We start from the raw sequence: 26,752 nt of genomic DNA, 5'->3' as shown, positions 1-26,752 counted from the left end.
CTGGGAGTGGGGGAAGCTGGTGACAAGGCATGTGTCTCCGGGGCTATTTTTCATGGGTGGCACTGCAGAGCCCCCTTCTGTTTGCCTGACACGTGCTTTGGTTCTTCGTAACATCCTCCATTTGCAGCAACCCACAAGGGGGAAGGTTTATAACAGGGCTTGCCGACCTCTCTCAGGTGAGCTCCAGAGAAAGCAGCAGAAAGGGCCCATCTAGGGCTCGGGAAACTCAGCAGATTTTTATCATCTTTATCTTCATTCTGTTTTGACTGAATTTAGGGGAAATGGAGTGGTCCCCGAAGTGATCAGCACCAGTTAGAGCCAGGCAAAACGAGGGTGGGATGCAAGTTCCCTACACACAACTCTGCCGGAGCACCTCAATCCTGTCCCACTGCACCTGTCGCTATTCCAGCTCTGGGCTACCCACCCCACCTCCGTCAATGCACCTCACTCCTGACCCTGCTATCCGAGCCCCGTGCTCCTCACACACTCAACTCTGCCAGTAGCTCCCCGTCTGCTGCACCACCCCCTATTCCCTGGCACTGACTCATCATTCCCTTCAGAAACGTTCCCACTGAACTCCTTGGTGGAAAAACAAGCCCATTCTGTTTACAAGCCTTTGACCTCTCTGTGAATACAGAGGGTGAGCGAGGCTGGTTGTCTGGGATCTCCCGGCCCGACAAAGACTCAGGAGTCAAATGGGAACCAGAAGTTTCACACACTCCCGGCTCTTCTCTTGACTACTTGTCCCTGCCTTCCTTTCTGACATCTGTTTAATTGCTGGCGCCAGAGCCGGGGATGGCTGGACGATCTCCAAAGCCTTGGTGAAGATGGAAGCTGTCGGTCCAGACTGGGCTCTCAGACCTGGGTTATGTCATGCTATTTCCATTCATAAAGCAGTGAGAAGTGGTCAGATCAGAGCATGTCATCAGAACCCGGGGGACATAACACACAAGGAAGGGGTTGGGACACCAGGCTCAGCTTACTCCAGCTGGTGTTACCAAATCGGAGGCTGTGATTCCATTCCCAGTGGAACTCCCTACGGGTCACTGACTCATTCTCTGCCCTCTAAACTCCCTTCCGAGTCGTCCTTAGCAAAGATTTTACATTCATGCAGCTAGGAGACAAACAAAATAGGTGTGTGGCTCAGCTAGAATAAAAAATACACTACAGACCTATAAAGAATGCATGCTACACTCTGATTGCGCTCACAGCAGTGTGTATTTGAGCTGGGCTTTGTTTTTTTCTAAATTTCTCTCGCACGCGCTATTTTATTTCCCTGGTTTTATTATTTATTTTTCTTAGAAGTTATGTCAAAAAAAAAATTTTTTTTTTAAAAGGTAAAAAATTAGTCATTCCATGGTTGATTGAAAACCAGGGAGAATTGGAGAAAAAAATTGTCAGGTTTTTTTGGTAAAAAATTTGAAATTCTGATGAATTTTTGGGTGGAAATTTCAAAATTTGAACAATTTCAACTGGAAGGGTTATGTGGTTAAGGTTTCCTGGGGTCTAAGGTTCAATTCCTGCCTCTGCAATGGACTCCCTGGGTGACCTCGCTGTGCCTCAGTTTCCCCTCTGTAAAATGGAGATAATCCCCATTTTCCTACTCTTTGTCTGCCTCCTCTATTTAGATTGCAAGCTTTTCAGGGCAGGCACTGTCTCTAACTTATGTGTATGTACAGCACCTAGCACAATAGGGCCCCAAACTCAACTGGGATCTTGGATGCTACTGTAATACCAGTAATAATAATACTGTATCAGGTCAGGCTATGTTGCCCTTTTCCCCTTGATCCCAGCAGGCAGATGCATGTTCTGCACCTACCCTACCCCCACCTTGGATACTGAGTAGCCAGTGGCTCTTACCTGGACATCTGTAAAGCTTGCGTGCCTGGTCTATGTCCCCTTTGCTCAGCCGAGTCCGCTGGCCGATGTGGGGCACCACCCCGTTCACATTGTATTTGGGCTTGATGGTGTCAAGGAAAACCCCCCTGGAACAAGAGCAGAGAGGGGTGAGGGGAATGGATGGCGCCAGCTACTCAGCTCCCCTGGGGCCTCCATAGCAAAGCGGCACCTGCGGCAGAAATTCACATTTCATCGGCTCCATGCAGGGCTCCCCTGCTGCTCAAACTGGCTGCAGAGCAGGGAAGGTTCCTGCCCTCCTCTCTGAGCACGCTGCCTCGGTAGCACGCCCAGGCCCAGTCTGAGAGCCTAAGTGAGGCTCGGTGGGCATGCGAGAGTCCAGGTCCGCTCATGTCTAAGCTGTACGTGGCCACAGCAAACGCCGCTCACTGTGCTTGGAGAGAGGCTGGAGTCAATGGAGTTATCCCAGAGATGAACATGGCCCAGACCCCGACTGGCCACACAGTCAAAGAAGGTGCCACAAAAATTCAACCCAATTATTTCCTGGAATGACTGGCAGAGTGAAGGGGGGAGAAGTACACCAGTGGCCCGCTCAGGAGACAGCGCAGCTTCATTGTGGGAGATTTTAGGACTAAGTGGGTAGAAGAGAAAAGGTGGATGGAGAAGCAGATGGGAAGGAAAAGCACCGACAAAGGCGAGAGGAGCAGAACTCATACCACAGTAACAGCCCCAAAGGCTTCAGGGAAACCACACTAGCACTGTTACTATAGTACTACTAGTAGTGCAGTATTACAAGTAGCATTGCGTATTAGAGCTAGGATTAATTAACATATTAGTATTAGAAACGGTAATGGTAGCATTAATACTCCTATCAATAGCATTGAAAACTATCTTAGAAATGTTAAGTAGTATTACTACATTTGTAGTATTAGTACTAGCAGGAGCATTGGTAGTTGTTTTTCTACAACTATTCTCAGTAGTGTTGCAACTTATCAGTAGTATTCACAGTATTGGCTAAGCAGCAGTTCTGCAGAAAAGGACCCGGGGATTACAGTGGACAAGAAGCTGGATATGAGTCAACAGTGTGCCCTTGCTGCCAAGAAGGCTAACGGCATATTGGGCTGTATTAGTAGGAGCATTGCCAGCAGATCGAGGGACATGATTATTCCCCTCTATTCAGCACTGGTGAGGCCACACCTCGAGTATTGCGTCCAGTTTTGGTCCCCCCACTACAGAAGGGATGTGGACAAATTGGAGAGAGTCCAGCGGAGGGCAACGAAAATGATCAGGGGGCTGGGGCACATGATTTATGAGGAGAGGCTGAGGGAACAGGGGTTATTTAGCCTGCAGAAGAGAAGAGTGAGGGGGATTTGATAGCAGCCTTCAATTATCTGAAGGGGGGTTCCAAAGAGGACGGAGCTCGGCTCTTCTCAGTGGTGGCAGATGACAGAACAAGGAGCAATGGGTCTCAAGTTGCAGTGGGGGAGGTCTAGGTTGGATATTAGGAAACAGTATTTCACTAGGAGGGTGGTGAAGCACTGGAATGGGTTACTTAGGGAGGTGGTGGAATCTCCATCCTTAGAGGTTTTTAAGGTCCGACTTAACAAAGCCCTGGCTGGGATAATTTAGTTGGTGTTGGTCCTGCTTTGAGCAGGGGGTTGGACTAGATGATCTCCTGAGGTCTCTTCCAACCCTAATATTCTATGATTTTATGAATAGCAGTATTAATATTATAGCACCATAGTGCTATACATCCTATTAGCATTGCTACGGTCAGCAGTATCGTCAGTTATCGGTAGCATTAGTACCAGCCATGGCATTGCTACGTTCAGCAGTATCGTCAGTTATCAACCAGAGGGAAGTTTGCTTTGACACCAGCCCTTAATGGAGCTGGGGCAGCAGCTCGGGGGGCAGGAGGGAGACAATTCTGGAGGAGCTGCGCTGCTTTGGGCCAGGCCGACAGGAGACCGTAACAAACACATGGCTTTAAATCAGCCATCCAGGGGTAACAATCCCGAGTGTGTGGGGAAAGGTGCTGAGGGGAGGGGGCTGAAATTGAAGCAGGAGGAGTGCAACGGGCAGCAGCAGCACTCCTAGCTGAGTGCAGCTGGGGGGGGCGGGTCACGACGCTGTCTGTGCCGGGTCTGGCCCAGCTTGTGGGGACCACATCAAGGCAGCTGAGTCCGAACTCTCTAATATGTGAGTTTGCTTCCTCCCCTGGGACTGTGTGTGGGCATCACACACCGCGCCCCAGAAAGGGTGGCACAGCTGTAAAGTTCCAGGCGGAGGTCAGCTCTGTTCTAGGGAAAAAAAGGGGCAAGCTGCTAAAAACAGCTCACACGCCCCTGTAATTAAAGTGCTCCTTGTATATGTGAAGGAAAGTGAGTCAAACAAGCCGGAAGCCCGTAGCAACGGGACAGGGGCAGCTAACTCATCTGCCAGTCAGAGATTGAGACCTGGGGTGCAGTGGGAGCAGTGGGGCTGGGGTGGGGTGGTGCCATCTTCCAATTAGGGTGAGTCTTGTGAGGGGAATGCGGTCTAATGGTTAGAGCAGAGGGGGTTTGGCGCTAGGACTCCTGGGTTCTATCCCTAGCTCTGGGAGGGGGGTGGGGTCTAGTGGTGAGAGCAGAGGGGGTTTGGAGCTAGGACTCCTGGGTTCTATCCCTAGCTCTGGGAGGGGAGTGGGGTCTAGTGGTGAGAGCAGAGGGGGTTTGGAGCTAGGACTCCTGGGTTCTATCCCTAGCTCTGGGAGGGGAGTGGGGTCTAGTGGTGAGAGCAGAGGAGGTCCTGCATTCTAGTTCCATTTCTGACACTGATTACATGAAGTATGTGCCTTTGGAGTGACCCAATGCATAATCCTGACCAGCCAGCAGCAGCTGTACAGAACAGGGCAGCTCCCCATGGCCCTTCGCCATTTCACAAACAAATGTGAAAATACACCAAAATGTAAATAAGGGTGCGGAGCTGTCATGAAACCCAGCAAGCAGGGCAGCCAAGACATGCTGCAAGAACCTCCGGGAGGAGCGGTGGGGGGGAAGCTTTTGTCGTCACCGGAGACCGAAACCACCGGAGGAGTGCCCTGAAGGGAGAGTGGAGAGGGATTGCTCATGGGCCAGGCTGTGGTCTGAGGGCATTATCCCACCTCTGCTCTGAGCTCATCCCACAAACAGGAGCAGGTCAGGGAAGCGGCTTCACTCCCCATCACCAAGGCAGCTGGGAAGCCCCTCGTCTCTCTCACCATCTAATCCAACTGCTCTCCAGGAAGAAGGCAGGATCTTCCCCCAGACACACCATCCCGAAGGGCAAGGCTCCTGCACTCAGCTTTCCTGGAGGGCCACCCCCAGGGCCCAAACCAAAGAGATGAACACCCCCACATTCTGATAAGCCAGTGCACCCAATCCTGGGGCAACAGCAGTTTCCCCAGCAACTTTAACGGGAGCAGGATCGGGCTCAAAGTGTATTGCAGACACAGCATTGGCCCATCCTATGCCCCATGCTTTGGCGTCTATATTTCTTGCCTCTTCTCAGAAGCACCTCAACAGGGAGCAAATTCCATGGTACCCACAGGCTGTGAGGTAGGCTAAAGACAGTCAGAGAGAGAGAGAGAGAGAGAGAGAGAGAGAATAAAACAGGGCAAGGAAAAGGCAGAGAGAAAACGAGTGAGAATGTGTGTGGAAGAGGAACAGAAGACTGGTCTACACAGGGAACTTACACCAGCAAAGCTCCGTCTCTCAGGGATGTGAAAAATCCACACTTCTGAGAGATGTGGCCAGTGTTCCCTCTAATTTTTTATGTCCATGTGCGGGATGAATTTTGTTTTGTGCACCAATATGGAGGTGATGTGTGTCACGACCCTGTGTGACATAGCACCTCCATATTAGTACACACAACAAAATTCATGTGGTGGGGGTGGGGCCGAGGGGTTTGGAGTGTGGGAGGGGGCTCAGGGCTGGGGCAGCAGGTTGGGGTTGGGGCGGGAGGGTGAGGACTCTGGCTGAGGGTGCAGGCTCTGGGGTGGAGCCGGGGATGAGGGGTGCGGGAGGGGGCTCAGGGCTGGGGCAGAGGGTTGGGGAGATGAGGGCTCTGACCGGGGGTGCAGGCTCAGGGCCAGGGATGAGGGGTTTGGGGTGCGGGAGGGGGCTCAGGGCTGGGGCAGAGGGTTGGGGTGCGGGCTCTGGGGTGGGGCCGGGGATGAGGGGTTTGGGCTGCAGGCTGCCCAGGGGCTGCAGTGGGGAGAGAGAACTCCCCTCAGCCCTCCTTCGCCGCAGCAGCTCAGGGCTGGGGGAGAAGTGCCTCTCCCCAGCTGCGGCAGCTCCGACGGGGCTGGGCCAGGCCAAGGGAGGGGCTCCTTTTCCCTGGCTGGGGCTTAACAGGCAGCCACGTGGCCACGCAGCTTAGAGGGAATTTAGGATGTGGCTATACTGACCTAACCCCTGGGGCAGATGGCGTTAGGTTGACGGAAGAATTCTTACGTTTATCTAGCTGCTGCCTCTTAGGGAGCCGGGTTACTGCCACGATGGGGAAACCGCTCCCATCGCTGTCATTAATCCACCTCTCCGAGAAGTCTGCGTAACTCGAGGGTATGGCCTTTTCACACCCCGACCCATGTCGTCGTTAAACCCACCTCCTTTTCCAGTGCAGACCAGGCCTGACGCACTGTGGCAGTGTAGACATACCCCGAGAGAGAGAAAATGAAAGAACGAGAGGAAGAGGGAACGGAGGAAAATGAAAAAGAATGAGAACCAGGCGCTGAGACAGAGAGAGGCTGTGCAAGCAGCTTGGGCTCTCTCCCCCCACAGGTCGGGACTCTGCCATTAATGAACGGAATCTTTCCCTGCTCCTGTTACCATATGGACGTGTTTAAATCTGGAAGGGGAAGCATGCGGGGGGAGGGGGAGCGGGGGCTTTTATTTCTCGATAGTTTCCATCCTGTCATCTTGAGTGATCTGCAGGCATGCTTTCCTGGCCCCGTGGAGTTATTGTTACACGTTTCACCCAGTTGGCAGGGACCCTCATCTGGCAGCCACGGCAAAGACGGGAGAGGCAACGGAATTTAAAAGAGCAGCACAAGGCAAGGCAGATGGGACATTCTCTACCAGCAGCAGCAGCACCACCACCACCATGTGCGGCAAATCATCCCAGAGGATGCTCCATGTCCAGCCTTTTTCCTCCTCAAAAGGCTTTGGCTGGAGATGGAAAATAAGTGATGAAATTTCAGGGCCGGCTCCGCAGTGAGTAACCATGGGGCGAGTTGCCAATGACCCTGGGAATATGAATCATGAGGGAGCAGCCCAAGCGTCTGTCCCATATCGAGCCCCCAGGGCCCAGCTTTCACGAAAATTTTTTTGCCGAGCAACTGTGATTATGCAAAGTTCTTGATGGAGGGCCAGGACCTCTCGGCAATCAAGGCTGCTGTGGCTCTGCAGATGCCACTTCACCCAGTGATGGGCAGATGTCCAGCTTCCCAGATCAGCAGGACACTGTTCAAAAGCCTCCCCTCCTTCGGGGGTGCCTGAAGGCTTGTGTCCAACTGGTGGAGAATTCTGCAGAATTCACCTGGAATTTCCATCCTCTCCTGGTTAAGAGAAGATGGATGCGTGCATCCCCCACTGCCCTGAATTGGAGCTGAGAGTCCTCAACACCTCTGCAAAGAGGGGTCCCAAGTTGGGCACCAAAAGCCAAAGGCACCTCAAATTATTATGGTAGCACCTAGAGATTGGGGCACCATTGAGAGGAGTTTACAACCTAACTCAGAAAAGGAAGGTGAAACAGAGAGGTGAAGTGACTTGCCCAAGGTCACCCAGACCGTCAGTGGCAGAGCTGGGAACAGAACCAAGACCCCTCCCATTGGTTCAGGCTGCCCTAACTAGCGACTTTTGAAAACGTGAGCTGGTAGGACCAAGGTGCTTAGTTAGGACGCTGCAGGCTCTGATTCAGCAGAGCACTTAAGCACCCGCCCAGCTTTATGCACCTGGGTAGTCCTGCTGACGTCAGTGCAACAGACTGGGCACATGCTTCTGCACCTGCTGAATGGGGGCCTGAGCCTGGCTGGTCTCACTGAATCCGCTGACACCCAGCAGAGGAAGGGAGCCCCCATACTAACTCAGGCCTGACTCCGTGTATCTGGACCCCGTCCTGTTATACTCCATGGTAAATAGCTAGAGGGACCTGCCTCCATTACAGATAACAGGTGGTTTGGGTAGGTTTGGTTCATGCCATCTGGGGAACATTGTGTGTCTCTTACGAAAGCAAGACCCAGCAGCATGTCCCAGGCAGCATGGATGAAGCTGGTAATAGTACCGGCTGAAACATGCCAGGCAGCAACACAAACACAGAGCAACGAGAAACTGCACCAGCTGCACCTTCGTAGCCTGCAGTGACACGCGTCTGCAAAGCACGCACCGACGGGCTCGGCCGAAAGGAATTCACAACCTGGGATTCACCTGCCGAGCCAACCTCCCCGGGGAAAAGACTGACAAGCCCAACAGCAGCAACAAAAGGAGGGATAATCTGGAGCCCACAGGCTCAGCAGAGGACATCGTCAGCTCATAGCATGCAAGGACGCAACCCGCTGGGAGGTGGGCTGTGGCGCAGTGCAGTCAGGCTGTGGCAGCAAATCCAGATGTGGTGCTGCTGGCTCGCTCCCAGCGATCCGTGAGATACAGTAATTAGCGATTTGTATTTTCAAAGCCCTTTCCCTGGCTGCGGCTGTGTCAGAAGGCGAACTTCTCCTAAGGGGATTTCTCATGCATTCAATCAGGATTCAAACACGGCTTGCTGCAAGTGAGAATACATTCTGTGCATCTCTCTCTCTCTGCTCCAATGCACCTCAGAGGAGACCCCAGCTTTGTGATCACAGAGGGGGTAGGAGAATCATTCACGGCCATGGGAGATGGGATGAGATACACCTGACCTGCAGAAACTGGGGCTGAAGAGCAGGAAACATTTGGTAATGAGGAAGAGCCTCATGAGTTTGAAACATTGAAACCCAGATGGGACAAAACCCTGGAGAATATATGGCAGGGAACAATCCTGCATTGGCAAGGGCAGAAGACACAGGAGAGGCCTCAATACTACAGCTAAATGGTTATCTTAGAGCTGGGTATCATCATTAAATAGAGCTTTTTGATTTCTCCTTCCTTCCTCTCTCTCTCCCCATGCTAGTACCCAGGCACCCTATTCTATGGCTTTCCATAATGGCTGTGGATGAGGAATTACTGAATCAGGGATGAAGAAGGGAAGTGTGGGAGGCAGGTGTGTGCAGCCTGGGAGAGCATAGCCTTCTCCCCAGGACAATGAGGGGTTTTCCAGGCCCAGCCCTGCACTTCCCCTGCCTTTCTAAGGTAAACACTCAACTCCTACTCCTGACTCCTAGGAGGCAGCCGGCTGTGGCCAGCCCTTGTAAGTGCTGCCAGGACTATTTTGACAGAGTTGTTGTTTGCTTGGGCCTGCCCTGGGATGGGCTTTTACTGGAGTATTAGCTCAGGCTGATTCAGGAGCTCCCTCTGGCACAGCCCCCTGAAGGATGCTGCCTCCACATGGGACCTCGAGCAGGATGTGCCTTGAGATTCTGGAGGAATGTCCCAAAGGCACCGAGCCTCCCTGAAACGATTATTTTTCCTCTCCTCAGTGCCCTTGGCTGCAGGCTTCCCTGCTAGAGGCTGCACCTCCCAACCCATTTCCCCACCTCCTCTGCCATCAGTGGACTTCCTGCCGGGTGACCAAGGTGGCTGCTTCTCTCTCTGGCCGCTCTCCGTCTCCTCTCTGGCCACTGCACGTTGTCAGCAGCCCCGACTGCCTAATCTAGGCCAGGACTTGTGGGAGAGCTTGTGTGGGGACACTGGGCAGCGCCGGCTGGGGAGCAAGAGAGACCTGTAGGGTCTGTCCGTGCCCAGATGCCTTAGGAGAATACCCTCCTGGCTTTCCCTCAGAGGGGGGAGATGGTGAACCTCCCTAGAGCCACAGCCGGCTCATCACCTGGCACACACAGACAAGGGATCCTTCCCTGATGTCAGTGGAGTGATGCCAGTCATGAACTGGGCTTAGGGGTCTAATTCTGCAGCTCCTCAGGAGCTGCTCACCTGCAGAAGCATGAGTCAAGGAATTTTCTCTGCCTCCTCTTGCGAATTCCCTCCCTATTACATGCCCTGGCTTCTTTAACCCCCATCCCCCAAGAGAGGCCTCTGGTCCCCTCAGGCTTCTTCCCAGGGCAGAACGGACAATTATCCTAGCCCGACCTGCCAACAAGCCAGCAGAGAGTGCCCAGCTGGGAATCTCATCCTAGCCTGTATGCCTGATGCAATGGGCAAGGCTCATCCCTGTGGTAGGTCCACAGGGCGTCAAAGAGGGCTCGGGCCCAAGGCGTGGCTTTCACAAAGAAGCTACAGTAGGAGAGGCCAGGCCTAGACAAATTAGAGGAGTGGGCCAAAAGAAATCTGATCAGGTTCAAAAAGGACAAGTGCAGAGTCCTGCACTTAGGACGGAAGAAGCCCATGCACTGTTACAGACTAGAGACCGAATGGCTAGGCGGCAGTTCTGCAGAAAAGGACCTAGGGGTCACAGTGGACGAGAAGCTGGATATGAGTCAACAGTGTGCCCTTGTTGCCAAGAAGGCTAACGGCATTTTGGGCTGTATAAGTAGGGGCATCGCCAGCCGATCGAGGAACGTGATCATTCCCCTCTATTCAACACTGGTGAGGCCTCATCTGGAGTACTGTGTCCAGTTTTGGGCCCTACACTACAAGGAGGATGTGGAAAAATTGGAAAGAGTCCAGCGGAGGACAACAAAAATTATTAGGGGGCTGGAGCACATGACTTATGAGGAGAGGCTGAGGGAACTGGGATTATTTAGTCCTCAGAAGAGAAGAACGAGAGGGGATTTGCCAGCTGCTTTCAACTACCTGAAGGGGGGCTCCAAAGAGGATGGATCTAGACTGTGCTCAGTGGTACCAGCAGGGCCGGCTCCAGGGTTTTGGCCGCCCCAAGCAGCCAAAAAAACAACAACAACAACAACAACAAAAGCCGCGATCGCGATGGCAATTCGGGGGAAGGTCCTTCGCTCCCAGCGGGAGTGAGGGACCGTCCACCGAATTGCCGCGGAATAGCTGGAGGTGCCGCCCCTCTCCCGAGCAGCCGCCCCAAGCACCTGCTTGCCAAGCTGGTGCCTGGAGCCGGCCCTGGGTACCAGATGACAGAACAAGGAGCAATGGTCTCAAGTTGCAGTGGGGGAGGTTTAGATTGGATATTAGGAAAAACTTTTTCACTAGGAGGGTGGTGAAGTACTGGAATGGGTTACCTAGGGAGGTGGTGGAATTTCTATCCTTAGAGGTTTTTAAGGCCCGACTTAACAAAGCCCTGGCTGGGATGATTTAGTTGGTGCTGGTCCTGCTTTGAGCAGGGGGTTGGACTAGATGACCTCCTGAGGTCTCTTCCAACCCTAATATTCTATCATTCTATGTGCACATGGGCTGAGCAAGTGAATGAAGCAACATCTCCTCGGACTCTTACCTGGAGAAGGTGTTCCTGGCATAGTGCATGATGCTGTCGAAATCATATGTCTCGCCCAGGGACTCCACCTCTTCGGGCTCCATCTTCAAGAAGTTATACTCCTGCCCTGTGGAAACCAGGGGAGACAGCGATATGAATAAAACAAGGGAGGCAACAGCAGGTGGGGAAGGGCTTGGGAACCTGAATAAACCATGAGCATGAGCTGATTACTGCCAGCTACTTCCCAGTCCCATCCTCAAGGGTGCCGGGCGTGGGGCAGAAGGGAAGGGGAGGATAGATGAAGAGAGCAGTGGAGAGGAGTGTAGAAGAGAGGAGTGCAGGGGCCTTTACCTGGTTGGATGTTCTCCCGGACGATGGACACGTGGTCATCCCGGTCCGGGCGCGTGTGCTCGTGCCAGAAGCCGATGACGTGACCCAGCTCATGAACCACGATACCGAACTTGTCACAGTTTTTGCCAATGGAGATGGCCTGGGGTCCCCCTCCTCTGTGGCCCACGTAGGAGCAGCACCTGGGGTGGGTGAGGGGGAGGAATAAGAGCCCCATCGAACCCCATGCGTAGCAGGAATGAGATCAGCCAGCCAATCAGCAACTCTCCTTAACTCTTCGATCACTGCCATTTCCTAGGGCAGGGCTCAGGGGGAGGTGCCAATATGCCAGTCTCCAAAGGGTTAATGGCCTTAAAGCTATGAACTTCCCTGGCGCTAAGTGGCCTGGGGTTAGAGTTAGGGTTCTATCCATCATCCTAGGATCCCTAGATGGGCAGGGGTCTGCAATCGCATGATGGAAGGTCGGGAGTAACCTGCGCTCGTGGGGATACCCCACCTCCTCCCCCCATGACTGAGGCACGTCTGGGAGCTGGGTGGAGTAGGGAGCGCCCCGCTCTGACCGTGGGGAAATCATGACCCTTTGAATGGTTTGGAACTCAGCGGGGCCGTAAGTGTTAGCGCTGTAACGTCTCCACAAGAGGCAGCGCATCTGGAAAAGCATTACCCTCTGGAAACTTTGAATGGCCTGCCCAGGTTTTATTTAAATGAAAGCCTGTGTGACTTTAACGCGAGTAGGGTCTAGTCGGAAACTGGGAAGGCTCAGCACGTCCCACAGGGCTGAGAGGCCTGCAGCTGCCTGTGGGATGGAAAAGTGAAAGCTGGAAAAGTGAATGTCACCAGCAAGGGGGGGAAGCTGCCCCAGGTGGGGATGGGGGAACCAGTTTGGATGGAGTAAGACCTGGCCTGGATCTTTGCCTGGGACCAGTTCAGGGTTAACTCCTAATAGCAATTGCCTTTCCTTTCTGCAGCTCTGCGCTCTGGCCGGGACTGGAACTAGAAGAGCCAAAATACCACCAGGAAGGCTCCTTGGCCAGACTCCAGAGGCTCCGAGAGCTCTGACGAGGTCTGCAGGAGCATCCGTGCTGCTGGTTGCTGCTCTGAACCGAACCCCAGGATGCACCCGCCACTTGGGGCCAGCAAGGAGAACTCTGCACTCAGTGGGCCAGACTGCTCCACCTCCCCTGAAGTCATTGGACGCACCCTGGTCAATACTCCCATTAAAGTCAATGGGGAGATACTCACTGGCTTCAGCGGGAGTTGGCCAGTTCCCAATGGGATCAGAATCTGGCCCCGTGGCTCAGGATGCATGGACATTTCCTGGGTGATGGTTCTAACACCTTGCACTTTGTGACATGTCTCTCTCTCCCCTGCGATTAGAGGTGGGTCCTCGGGGAATGCCCTATGTTTGTCTACTCCTCTCCTTAAAGATTTGTGGAGTCAGCCAAAGCCACACCGGGCTGACTAGCCACAGAGAGGCGCTTTCTCCTTTTGGAGGCCTGAATGTGCTGCCAGCAAATCAAGGTAAAATGTATACTTTAGGGCCTGATCCGGTGAGGTACTGGGCAACTCCTCTCAGCTGCTCAGTGCTCTCAGCTCAGCATGCAGGCTTCTAGCGAATCCAGCTGTCTCATTCAATAGCACACCTTATTCTATGGCTATGCATGCCTGAGGTGGAAGAGGAAGAACTGGATCTGAACAAAGCAAGCGACCAAGAAGCTGAACCCACTGTCACTTAACGAAGGGGTGAACGAATCCTAGGACCTTGAGAGAGCCATGCTTTGGCATTGCTACTTATGCTGGCCAATAGGGGCTGCTCCGGAGCACGACCAAGTTCATCACTCCTGCTCCTCCACCTCTGCAGTGCACCAAGTCCCTGCTGGTTTCCCACCAAGAGGCTTCATTCCTGGGTAATGAGCAGGGCTCCTGGCTGTTACTGTCTGGCTGTGGGAGGAGGGTGGTTTCATTGCTCCGCCGTGGATTGACTCTGCTCAACCAAATATTATGCCCCAGAGGATTAATTAATAACCGTGCTTTATTGCATTTGTACCACACGCAGGTACGGGGAGGAGAAGGCGGCATTCACGCAGCTCCAGCACTTGGGCTGGGGAGCTCCAAGCAAAAGCTGCCTCCCCAGCTCACCACATCTGCTGAGCACAAGCAGCACCTGCCATGCCGGGGAGCAGCCCTCCTTCCAGCTAGAGTTGCCTTCTGCCTTGATGTGGAGATGGAACAAAGCAGGTTGGCCCCATCCTGTCTACCCAGCCTGGCCAGCCCAGGATTGATCCATGCACTAGGCTAGCTGAAGGCCTGCAGAATCCAGCACTTCCCCTGGGGAGGCTGTTCCACAGCCTGATACATCTCCCTGTCAGGAAACATTTGCTGAGAGCCAGTCTTCATTTTCCCTTGCTTAATTTCATCTTATTTCAGCGCCCACCCCAAAGACTCTCCTCCTTTCTCGCTGACTATGCAGACAGCTATCACATCCCCCACCTACTTTTCACTGCTGCTTCACCAGAACAATCAGACTGGGTTGTTTGAATCCATCCTCATTGTTCTACCATATTTTCCAATTTGCAGGCATATGCACACTGTGTACAAACGGGTCTGTGAATCACAGGAACATAGGGACCACCTAACTGGGTCAAAGCAGAGCTCCACCTAACCAAGAGCGTGGTCTCCAGCAGTGACCAGCACCAGGTGTTTCAGAGGATGGTGCATGAAACTCTGCAAAAGGCCAATGTGGGATAACCTGCCCTCCAAGAAAAGTTTCTTCCTGACCTTCATTAGTTAGAGGTTGGTACATGCCCCGAAGCATGAAGATTTCTCTCTCTTCTCAAGCTCTTGTTTTATTTTTTTCTTACTACTAGGACTCTGATTATTATCCATATAAAAATCTCCAATCCTTTTTTCAACCTGCTAAACTCTTGGCCTCAAATATATCATGTGGCAATGAGTTCCACAGCGTAACTGTGTGGCAATGTGTTTCCTTTTATCCTGCCAGGAGGGCCAACTTGGGCAACCCCAATTTGTATTGCTGTATTGAAAGGATCTTTGCACCCAGCTCCTTAAAAAAGAAATTCCCAAATCAGGCACAAAGGGCTAAATCCTCAAAGTAATGTAGGTGCCTAAGTTCCATTTATTTCAATGGGAGTTAGGTGCCTAAATACCCTTTGAGGATCAGGACCAAAATTTCTACTGAGCTAGGGCAGAGCAAACTCTGCTAGGCAGCGTTTCAATGCCAAGATACCTAACTGGGTCTAATTAGCGCTCCCACAAGCCACCACTCTGTTCACCGGCAGCTGAGTGTCATCGCACAGGGGAGGAGTCCATCCCTACCTCTGACAAATGGATCCCTGCCACATCTGGCCCCAGAGCCTGACCTCCCCCAACCTGGCACTAGAGCAGAGCACTGACACACTCTGCCTCTGGAAAGGATCGCTGCGTACCAGCTGAACGATCACAAGCAGTGACCCCAACAGACGGGACTGCACCAGAATGGCACATGTGGTCTGCTTCTAGCACTGGGCCTGGGCCTGACAGGAAGACCTGTTAACTTTAATGAGACCATCTGGGTAGGCAAGGGCTGCAGGATTGGACCCCATAGCATGCAATGGTATATTATGGACCTGCTCTTTCAAATGAGGGAGAGTCAGATAAGCAGCATAGTCTAGTGGTTAAGGTACTAGAGTTGGACTCCAGAGATCTGTGTCCTATCCCTGGCTCTGCCACTGCGCTGCTGGCTGACCTTGGACAAGTCACTGCCCTGCTCTATGCCTCAGTTTCCCCTCCTACTTTTTGTCTAGTCCTGTCTTTTCCGATTGTAAGCTCTTGGGGGCAGGGACTGACTCTCACCATGTGCATGTACAGCACCTAGCACAGTGGGGCCCCAACACAGATTGGGGCTTCTAGGCCTTGCTGTAATGAAAAGAATAAAATTTCCACTGGCTGCCTGCAACTTGGAGGCCTGATTCTCGCCTCACTTTTACACTACGTAGCTACTTGACTTCAGCAGAGTTACACCAGTGTGAGAGGAGAGTCAGGCCCTTTGTATGCACTGCCAAGCCAGGCACCCACATTTCAAACTTGGTTCATAATTTTCTGCCACCTTTCCTCTGAATTCCGATTTGCCAATGTCTTTTATAATTAAAATCATGATTCTTAATCCAAGGCCCTCCTTTTGCCCCTTCCATTGGAGGATCTCAAAGCACTTGACAGAACGAGTCCTCCCAGTCCCCTGCGGGGGCAGGCCCACACTGTCATCACCACTGGGCAGATGTGGAAACTGAGGTCCCGGGTGGCAAAGTGATGTGCCCAAGGCCACCCAGCAAGTCAGAAGCGGATTAGAGCACAGGTGCTTTAATCACTAGGCAATGCTGCCCTACTTGTTAGGCTGGGGTTTCCAAAGGGGTCCTATGGGAGCTCAGCTTCTATTGAATTTCAAAGTGAAGTAGGTACCTAACTCCCCTGGACTACTTTGAAAATCTCAGCCTCAGTTTCCAGTTTGGGCAATTCTGTCCAGCGCACAATGTCCCCCTGGGCTCTAGCGAACGAGAACCACCTCCCGCCCGGCAGCGGCCTCAGCCCCACTCACCCACATGGCCTGTGCGTGAACACTATGTAGCTCTCCTCAGCATTGCGCTCCAAGAACGTGACGCAGGTGTGCTTCTCCCAGTGGCGCATGGCCTGCCGGAAAATTGCCCGCTGGCTGCCTGCAAGAGAGGCAGGAGGAGACCAGGAGTTCAGCTCCTTACACTCTAAGCCCCATGGGCTTTTTGTTCTCTGTTTGTACAGCACCTAGCACCAGGGGGCCCTGGGCTGTAACTAGAGCTCCCAGGTGCTACAATAATAAATAATCACAATAGGCCCTGCTGAGGTGGGTGAGGAGCAGCACAGGAATACGTCTGAGCCGGACCTGTCGCAGGGGTCCTACAGCACCTGACAGAGCAACGCGCTGGATTTTCAAAGGAGCCCAGCACCCAGCAGTTCCTGTTGTTCTCAGTGGAAGCAGTTGCATGCACAATCCACAGGTCTCTTACCAAGGGAGGTAAGAGTCATCATTAGGGCTTTACCAAATTCACGACCGTGAAAAATGCGTCACAGACCATGAAATCTGGTCTTTTGTGTACAGTAACTTCCCACTTAACGTCCTCTCGCTTAACGTTGTTTCGATCTTACGTCCCTGGTCAATTACAGAACACGCTCCATTTAAAATTGTGCAATACTTCACTATAACGTCGTTTGGCTGCCTGCTTTGTCCACAGCTGGCAGCCCCCCTATCAGCTCCCCTATGCCCCCCCCCCCCAGCACCTCCCACCCGCCGGCAGACCCCACGGATCAGCGCCTTCCCCTTCCTCCCCCTGCCTCCTGCCCGCGGCAATCAGCTGGCTTGCGGCGTTCAGGAGGGAGGGGGGAGGAGCGAGGACTCGACGCGCAGGCTCCCCCTCCCTCCCCTGCCTCCTGAACACCGCAAGCCAGCTGATTGCCGCGGGCAGGAGGCAGGGGAGGGAGGGGGGAGGAGTGAGGACACGGCATGCGGAGTTAAGGGGGAGGAGGGGGGGAGAAGAGGCAGGTTAAGGGTGGGGGCTTGGGGGAAGGGGTGGCGAGGGCAGGCTGAGGGTTGAGCCCCCCACCCCTGGTGCTTGCAGAGTAGGGGAAGCTGCCGCTGCTGCTGCGCAACGTGCTTCTCTTAGCCTACAGCACCTTCAGCCTCCTTGCCTGCCTCACTGTCTCCAGTGCCAGTGGGCTGTGCCTGTGTGGGGTAAGGCGGGGGCACCTCCCAACTATAGTACTGTACTGTACTCTATGGCAAAAAAAAAAATTCCCTGGAACCTAACCCCTCCCCCCCCCATTTACATTCATTCTTATGGGGAAATTGGATTCGCTTAACATCGTTTCACTGAAAGTCGCATTTTTCAGGAACATAACTACAACGTTAAGTGAGGAGTTACTGTACTTTTACCCTACACCATACAGATTTCACCAGCATTTCTCAAACTGGGAGTCCCGACCCAAAAGGAGGTCACGGGGGGGGGGGCGGGGAGGGGGTTTACAAGGTTATTGTAGGGGGTCGTGATATTGCCTGCCTTACTTCACTGCTGCTTTCAGAGCTAGGTGGCCGGAGAGCGGCGGCTTCTGGCCAGGTGCTCAGCTCTGAAGGCAGTCCCCGCCAGCAGCAGCACAGAAGTAAGGGTGGCAATACCATACCATGCCATCCTTACTGCTGCTGGTGGCAGCACTGCCTTCAGAGCCAGGCTCCTGGCCACCCAGCTCTGAAGGCAGCGGCGCCGCCAGCAGCATAGCAGAAGTAAGGATGGCAATACCGCAACCCCCCTACAATAACCTTGTTACCCCTCTCACCCCTTTTGGGTCAGGACCCCTACAGTTACAACACTGTGAAATATTTAAGTATCTGAAATCATGACATTTTTAAAATCCTATGACTGTGAAATTGACAGGGCCCTAGTCATCATCACCCCCATTTTAACAGACTGGGAAACTGACGCACATGGAGGGGAAGCCACTCATATAAAGTCCCATAGCAAGTTGAGGGCAGAGCTGGGAATAGAACCCAGGTGTCCTGATGCCCAATCCCCTGCTCTAACCACTGGACCGCACTGCTGCCATGTCAGAGCCCTTCTCTCCTCAGCAATAGAGGGTGAGAAAGGAAAACAGCCTGGCAAGGAAATGTGCGCTCCTGGCGTACTGAGCCGGGGGGCCCAGCACGTGCCGATCGCCCCCACTCACCACTGAAGTTCCCGCTGATCACGTAGGGAATGACCCCATCCGGCCACACCCTCTCATGACGGGAAGTGGCGGCACGGCGGCTTCGAGACCGCACCTGGCCCCGCCTCCATTGCCTCTTCTGCTGCCTCCTGAACTTCAGGCTGGTGCTGTTGGTGCTGATTCCTGGGGGCATGAGAGCAGCGAAGGCAGGGGGTGTGACCATGGAAGCATCTCATTTAGTCCTGGTGACCTGACTGTCCCCAGGCCAAATTCCTCCCTGGTGTAACACCACTGACTTCAGTGACGCCAGCGATGGACCTGGCCCAACGAACCCAACACACCAGACCGATCGATAATCCCTGCTCCATTACATCTGTTCTGGGGTGATGAATCCAAGGCCCAGTTTGAGGGTCATGAGAACAGGGACTACGATGAGACCACCGAACTCATTTCAGGAATGAGTCTACATCACACTTCACAGTGGAAAGCCAGGATGTGACCACCCCGCTAGCCCAGATTATAGGCAGGATGGACTAATTACTCGTCTAGCATGGCCTTCGCCAAAGCCACCAGTTCTCTACAGCGCCGAGGAGACAGCGGCTTTGGTCCCTCTTGAGCTGGATCGGGACGGGGCAGAGTAGAGGCCAGCTAGTGCCCCCGGGATCTCAAGCGACGTGTGCTTGGCTTGGGAATCACAGCCGTTCCAAAATTTTGCCTGTCTCTGTAAGAAAATGAAATAAAAGCAGCTGGGGCGCACCAAGTTCTTTGCCTCCAAATAGTCTGGAATGCTGCCATCAAAGGGCTCATGGAAGATGCTACCTGTCGGGATGGCCCAGGGTTGCGATGGGACATGGCGTGGCCAAGGCCGCACAGACGGGCCCCCTGGCAAGGAGACAGTGCACGGGGCTTGCTGATTTCGCGACGGACAGAATCCAGGACAGGAGTCAAAGGAGAGCGAGTTGCCACAAACCCGCCCCCACGTCTGTGGGAAGGGCATAGGCACTGGGGTTATGCTGTGTCCTTAGCTCTGCCCTGGGACCAGGGCCGGCTCCAGGCACCAGTGTAGCAAGCAGGTGCTTGGGGCAGCCAATTCAAAGGGGCAGCACTCCGTCCGGTATCGGGGCAGCACGCCCAGTTCTTCAGCGGAAATTTGGCGGCAGGTCCCTCACTCCCTCTCTTCCTCTTTGAGCTGCCGCCAAATTGCTGCCGAAGAGGAAGAGAGGGAGGACCCACCGCCGAACTGCCGCAGAAGAAGCGCCACGGTTGAGCTGTCGCTGAAGTGCTGCCGCTAGTTTTTTTTGTTTTTTTTTTTGCCGCTTGGGGCGGCAGAAAAGCCGGAGCCGGCCCTGCCTGGGACCCCCGACTGGTTCATAGGAAGAGATTTTTCAGAGTGACTTTGGATGCCCAATTCAAGATGCTGTAAAGGGGCCATGTCACCAGAGGGCGGGGGCTCAACACTGTCTGAAAGTCAGGCCCCTTTGGATGGTCTCAGGCCGAGCACCTAAGAACAGAGGTATCCCAAGGACTAATCACTTTACAGAATCTCAGCCAGAACGGACCCTGGGGCCCACTTTGTGCATGAGGTAGGAGAAACTACAGATGGAGAAAACCTGTTAGCTCCCGACTGGTCCATTGCCCCCGGGGCCCATGGCAGGACTGCCCCCTCTATTTCCCAGCGCTTTGCCTAGCCCAGCTATTACAGTTCCAAGCAATGGGGCATCTGCTCTTCTCTTTGGGGAGAGTCTCCTCACAGCCTAATAGATCCTACTGCCAGGGAGACAACAAGACTCGAGGATAGATCCCCAGGAACTCCAGGGGAATGTGAATGGTTAAACAGCTTCCCTGAGGTGCCTATGGGAATTGGCCCTGGTGAGCTGGGGTACCTTTGTCTTATCCCAAACGGACGTGCAGCCTGCAAATATTATCAGTGGAGCCACGCCAGAGGTGGTGGCTCCCTTTTCAATCTGTCTCAGGACTAGCAGCTGAGCTAACAGTGGAGCAGCTTGCAGGGTAATGACCCCTGCCTCTCAGCAGGACGGGTGGTAGGGTCTATGCAATCCTTCAGCCCTGGCCAGGCTGTTCTGTTTATCTTCGGTGCGGGGCGGGGAGGATGAAAGAAAGGCAGGAGAACAGGGCTGGGGAGCCCAGCCGTTAGGGTTGCACCAAATGGCTCCTGTGCACAAGTCACTAGTTAAAGGGCTGTGGTGAACAGAGCTAGAACAGGAGGGTCTGTGATTTGTATGTGACACAGAAAGAGAATCCTGGAGACGGGGACGTGTCCTTCCTACCTGTGGCTCTCAGGGCTAAACCAGCGAGCTCTTTGGGGGCAGGGATTATCCCTTTGTTCTGCGTTCGTACATTGCCCAGCACAATGGGTCTTGGTCCAGGGCCTGGGCTCCTAGGTGCTATGGATACTACAAATAATCATGATATCAAGCATCTGAAGATGAGGGGGGGAGGAATTAAATCTCTTCTACAGCTTGCTCCTTTTAAGAGAGCTACAAGATAGGCCCCACCAGAGGCAACCAGGACATGAATAATAAGCCTCTGTGCTTCCTATCACTCGAGCTCAAAGCACTGTGTCAAGACGGGCCAGTGTTGCAATGTCCGTTTCCAGACTGAGTCACACAGGTGACATGACTCACCCAACATCACGCAGTATAGCAGTGGCAGAGCCGGGAACTTGGGGCTGGAGGGCACTTAGTTAATCCTACCAAATAACGATAACTGCGAAAGACTTTGGCAACCCCCCTCTTCTCCAACCCCCGTGTGTGGTGCATCTAAAGGAAGCACCAGGAAGGGACCAGAGCAAAGAACTCTGTCAGCTGAGCATTCACTACCGCTCTGAAGGTGCTACTGTACCTGAGGTGTTGGTGGCTGTTTTCTTGACGGTGCGGCGTTTGAGGTCCACGAGTCGGTCCACTTGGAATAACCTGAGATCCTCCTCGTCCAATGCTATGTCTCCCAGAAAGGCAGCTGGAAAACGGAAAAGGGGACAGGCCGGTTATGGGGCAGAAGTCATCGGGGTTTTAATTCTGCTGCCCTCCGAGGGTAGGCGTTTTATAAGGGGAACGCTGGAGTTTGCGGTCATGGGATATTATTCAAGCTGACCGGTTGGGAAGGATCAAGAAAAAGATCAGATACTCAGGCCTGGGTTTTCAAGTGTCCTGCAGCCACTGCTGGGCCAGATTTTCAAAAGAGCTCAGCTCCCATTGCAATGCTTACGGGTGAAATGTCCCAGCACGTGGCCTTTTGCAGCACGTATGTCCCACTGAAGGTAGAAAACTGGGACTTTCAGGGTTTCAGTGATGCACAGGGTTTGTTCTGGCCCTCTGTCACCAGGAAGGCTAAGACCAGCACCTAGCTGCCAGAGCAATCAATGCTCTAGAAACGGGGCTTTGGGGTCTTGGTTCCAGGGTCCCGTATGGTACCATAATCATAGCCCAAGTAGAAGGGGCAGGAAAGTGACGGACAACTGGTGATGACTTGTAGGCATCACAAGACTGCTCTTGTGATTCTGTCACAGAGTCTCGCTATATTTGGTGTGTTTCTCAAGGCACTTTCTGACCACAGATGAACATGGTTAGGTGAGAATCTCCACTTTCATTAAAAAATAAAAATAAAAAAAAAGGAGGAAGTTTCTAGCACTTATGGTTGCAGAGAAAAGCTTGAAAACAGGACCCGAATACACTCTAAAGGCCCAGACGTAAAGAGGTAAAGAAAAAGAACTCAACAGTTGCTGGGTTTTTTCCCTCCAAATCTCATGATTTGTAAACCAGTCCCATGATTTTTGGGACACAACTCATGATTTATAAAGGCTTGACATTAGCGATACTGCCAGCATATATTTATTCTCCAGGATTATTAGTTCAGAACATTCCACTGGACCCTTCTGAAAAGAACAAAGAGGCAGGGGGCAAAAGACTGGAGACCCGATTCTCCGTTGCCCCGTGCAGCCATATTTACTCCAGCACAACAGGGTGTCAAACGCTACCCTTCGGAACTGGCATCTTACAGCCACTTGGCACTGGTGCAAATGACTGCACAAAGTGGACAATGCAGGATCAGGCCCCTGGACGTGCAGCTCAGAGGGTGCCTCATGGAGACAGAGATTCCAGGGCCAGATGGGAACACTGTGATAAATCACAGGGCAGAGAATTCCACCCAGTAGCTCGGTGAGTTAGGAGCCCAGTGCACACGCTCTAGTCTGTTGGGTTCTCATTGCTGCCAGTAAACCGAGCTCAGATCAACCGTATTTCCTTAGCCGCACAGCAGCTGCAGACTGCCCTGCAGGTTTATCAGCTCACGAGGGACACTGATAACCATTGTAAACGATGCGGGGGGGAGAGGCAGTATTTGGTGTCCCATGACCTGCCCATGGATTCTCTTGTGCACAGGCACCCAGCCCATGTCACAATCCCAGATAACCGACCTCAGAAAACACAGCACCGGGGCAAAATGCAGTTCCAGTCCAGGGATAACTAAGCCAGATCTCTCTCCGTTTCTCCTCCTGCCCAGCCTCTCCTGAGTCCCAGGACAGGAAAGGTGAGGAGTTAATCTTCACCTCAAATGCACCTCTGAAAGAATGCAGCAGGCTTTTCCTCTCCTTCTCCCCCCCCCCCCCTTATAAAATGAAAACACAGTGCGTGCAGGGAACGCAGCAACAAAGACGACTGATGGAGATGGAGCACCCACTGGTGCTCTGTGCCCCACTAATGTGTCCATTCACCAGCTCTGCTGGCAGCAGTGATGCTCAGACATCTGGTTTGGATACAACAGGTCTCGGGACTTTTTTATTAATTATTATTACACAAATTGTTTTAACCTGGAGCTTCTTTTGCAAGTTCCCTCTTTGCACCCTCCTTTTTCTTTGTGTCTCCACACACACGCCAGTCTACAGCCAAGGGATACTCAAATAACCTCGGCTTCCTCTGCCAAAGAGAATAGAAACCATATGGTACAACAACTGAGAGATCTCTGGTGCAAACACGGCCTCTGCCTCCCTCCTTCCCCACAGCGAGCCTGATGGACACTGCGGACAGCAGCACCAGAGTCACAATGGAGGCCCTCAGAGGCTGGGGTGGGGGCCCTGTGCCTGATTTGCCAGCCTGGGGGGAGAGGCAGTGGGGCTCCAACATTCACAGGGTAGATGGGGCCCAAGCTGCAAAGTCTGGATTCAGATTTTAAACACATTTTCAGTTTGGATCTAAGTTTGGGGCTGTCCTGGTATAAAGATTAGTGGCCCAAGTGCATTGTTCAGATCTGGGAACTGATCCAGTGGTTTGGTTCGGGTCCATCAGGAGCTGCGAGCCAACCCCTGAGCTCACGGCGCAGCCCCCATTCAGGCAAATCTCACTACAACCACTGGGAGTCTCGCCTGGGTAAGGAAGACCCAGAAGATTTGTCCCCATGTGTAGAATGAAATTCACCCCTGAGCAGAGAACCCACAAGGCTAGGCACCACTTTAGTCCTACTTAAGCCCTCAAAATTGGGCCTTGCCTCGTACATAGGCCTAGTCCTGGCCCAGTGCACAGTGGGTGTGGGGAATTTTACCCCCAGAGAAGATGCAATATCCGGCCTCCTGACTACAAGGGCAATTCTACGGTAGCAAGCTCTCCAAGCATCGCAGTAGAGCTCTGGGTGGTTAAGAACCGCACTGCACCATGCAAGCAGATAATGCCAGTCAATCCTCTGTGTAGAACACACCTAGAATGGAAGTCACAGCTATGTGATGGAACAGTCCCAATACGTGACAGCAGAGTTCGGGATGCACAGAATGGGGACACCTATTGCATGTGGTAGGAGAAAAGAGACGAGGGAATCCCAGTATCCAGCTTCTGAAATCCATTATTACTATTTATCATGTTTATTACAGTAGCGTCTAGGGACCAACCAAGAATGGGGCCCCATTGTGCTGGGCACGGTCAAACACAGAGTACCAGGAAGTCCTTTTCCCAGAGCAGCCTACAATTTAAATAGACCCAGAGCCAGTTCAGAATGATCCTTCTTGTGTTTAAAACCCTTGTTCCCGCTGTTATCACACACCTGGTCTCTCTCTCTGCTCCTCTCCCTCCCCTTGCCCAGCTCGTACCCTGGGCCTGCACTTCTGCACTAGTGAAGCTACCCCAGTGACTGGCTTCTGATAGCTGGAATCGCCAGGGTAGACAAAGCCTGCGCTGTATGCTGCATACAGGGGGACCCTGGGAGCAACCTAATCTTGAAAGGATATAACTTTGCATTGCCACAGGGGGAAAAAACAGTGCTAAAAGAAACAGGATGGTTTCTGGCCAAAGGAGGCTGAGAAAGAATCCCCCAGACTTAACAATTGGCTTGGCAGATGGCTTTTTCCTCCTCCCTCCGTTTCCTTCCCCTGGAAAAGCCATCTAGGCTCTCCTCTTTGCTGCATAGATGGAATCCACATACAAACCCTGGGGGGCTGCATCTCAGAGAGACACCATCAACACTCAGCCAGCCAGCCCTGGGATGGTGATTCAGCTCAGTTATAGGAATTTGGCACAACCGTCTGCCTTGGGGGCCAGACTTTCACTGAAACACCCTGAGCAGGTCTGGGGTTTAGGTCATTTACCTTGTTCCTATAAGAGCCCAGTGTCGAAAGATGGATGTAGATTGCAAGCTCTTTGGGGCAGGGACCATCCATCTCTGTGCTCTGTGTTTGCACAGTGCCTGGCACAATGGGGCTGGTCCATGAACAGGGAGCTGCAGACTGCATGAGGCAGTGTCTTGCCCTTCCCTCTACAATGCAATCAATGGGCAGCCACAGTCCATGTTAGAATCATTGAACAGGAAAGCAGCCAGCGCAGTGGAATGAGGAGGACAGAATCATAGGATTTAGGGAAATAAGCCACCTCCTCCTGCATTTCTAGCTTACCAAGATTTTCTGGCTCCAAGGAAAAGGTGGAGGAGAGAGTAATAAAAATGAAAAGGAAGGTGACAGGATCAGTTAACGCGTAAGGAAAGGTGATGCCCAGTCCCTGCTTTGATGCAATTAACATCTTTAATTATGTCTTTAATTATGAAAATGAGGCCGGACAATTAGGGTAACTCAAGAAAACCAAAAAGCCTTCTGAATACTGGGCTCGAATCAGATTCCAACCCAGAGATGAACGTGGTACCTGCCCCCTTTTACGATGGCTGAACCAAACCCCCAGCTCTGAACAAAACTGGGAGACCTTTGGCTCTGGACTTCGTGGTTCAGGCCTGTCTCTAGTGATCACAGCTTTAATCAGGTACAGAACAATGATGTTCTACACTACCACGTCTCCACTACCACTTATGTCAGCAAAACTTATGCTGCTCAGGGGTGTGAAAAAACACACACACACACACCCCGAGTGACACACGTTTCGCTGGCATAAGTGGCAGTGTGGACAGCGCCATGTCGGAGAGAGAGCTTCTCCCGCTGACGTAGCTACCGCTGCTCACTGGGGTGGTTTAATTATGTCAACAGGAGAGCTCTCTCCCATCGGCATAGAGCGGCTACACGAGAGATCTTACCGTGGCGCAGGTGCTGTAAAGTCTCTAGTATCTCAACACACTTCCCCCAGAAGGGTAGTTTTCTCCCTATTTTACAGCAGAGCAGAACAAGACACACAAGGAGTGACTTGCCAGAGTCACAGAGCAGGCCTGGGGTGAAACTGGGTGAAGAACTCAGGTGTCTGAGTGCCCAGTCTGGCACTTGTCACACTGCCTCATGCAACTAGAAAAAGGAACCCGGCTACGAATTGTGCAATATTTGGAATGACTATCCATTTATGTGGGCCAGGAGGCAACAGAGTAATGCAGTAATAATAATAATAATAATAATTACAACATAATAAAAAATAAAGCTTCTAGGGAACATGTCAGAACCTGCAACATCTGCAGGGGAAGATTAGGGATTGCAGGAGTTCTGACTCTCAAATAGATTAATGGACAATACCCTCGCTTAGGTAGTGCCAAGAACAGTACAGAAAGGCAAGGGAAAGTAAACTCGCTGAAGGAGGCGCAAGGCTATGAATGCAGGTATGCAGCCAAGAGATATAAATTAAGAGAATGTCTAGAAGCCACATGGGGAGACTTACTGTACGTGCAAGACCTGGGTAACAAAACTGCAACTATTTAGAGCCAGATTCTCAGCCTCATTCCACTGTCTCCAATAATTGACAAATAAACGCATCTCCTCTGAAAAGTGGCTGATGCTTTCAACCGAGCAATGCTGATTTATCGCGGCTAAGGATCTGGCTCATTGAAGCTGGGTGTATCCCTAAATGAAGGTGGCTTTATGTGTTTTTAAGAGGCAATGCATTTTAATAGCCACGTGGGTGGAGAACACAATTCT

General features: G+C 52.6%; 1 protein-coding gene across 1 annotated transcript in view; it reads right to left on the bottom strand.

The window, feature by feature from the left end:
- Positions 1–26,752, bottom strand: part of BMP1 (bone morphogenetic protein 1) — an 86,429-nt gene that overhangs the window by 29,082 nt on the left and 30,595 nt on the right. The window contains exons 2-7 of the mRNA XM_065397851.1: positions 21,277–21,390; positions 18,436–18,597; positions 16,283–16,400; positions 11,695–11,873; positions 11,365–11,470; positions 1,861–1,985 (exon numbers count right to left, since the gene is read on the bottom strand). Coding sequence (XP_065253923.1) covers positions 1,861–1,985; positions 11,365–11,470; positions 11,695–11,873; positions 16,283–16,400; positions 18,436–18,597; positions 21,277–21,390 — 804 coding nt within the window. The remainder of the gene's footprint in view (positions 1–1,860; positions 1,986–11,364; positions 11,471–11,694; positions 11,874–16,282; positions 16,401–18,435; positions 18,598–21,276; positions 21,391–26,752) is intronic.

This window comes from Emys orbicularis, chromosome 2 (assembly GCF_028017835.1).
Source record: "Emys orbicularis isolate rEmyOrb1 chromosome 2, rEmyOrb1.hap1, whole genome shotgun sequence".
Lineage (NCBI taxonomy): Eukaryota > Metazoa > Chordata > Testudines > Emydidae > Emys > Emys orbicularis.
The sequence above is the reverse complement of the archived record's forward strand: the minus strand, read 5'-3'. Positions and strand labels throughout refer to the sequence as shown.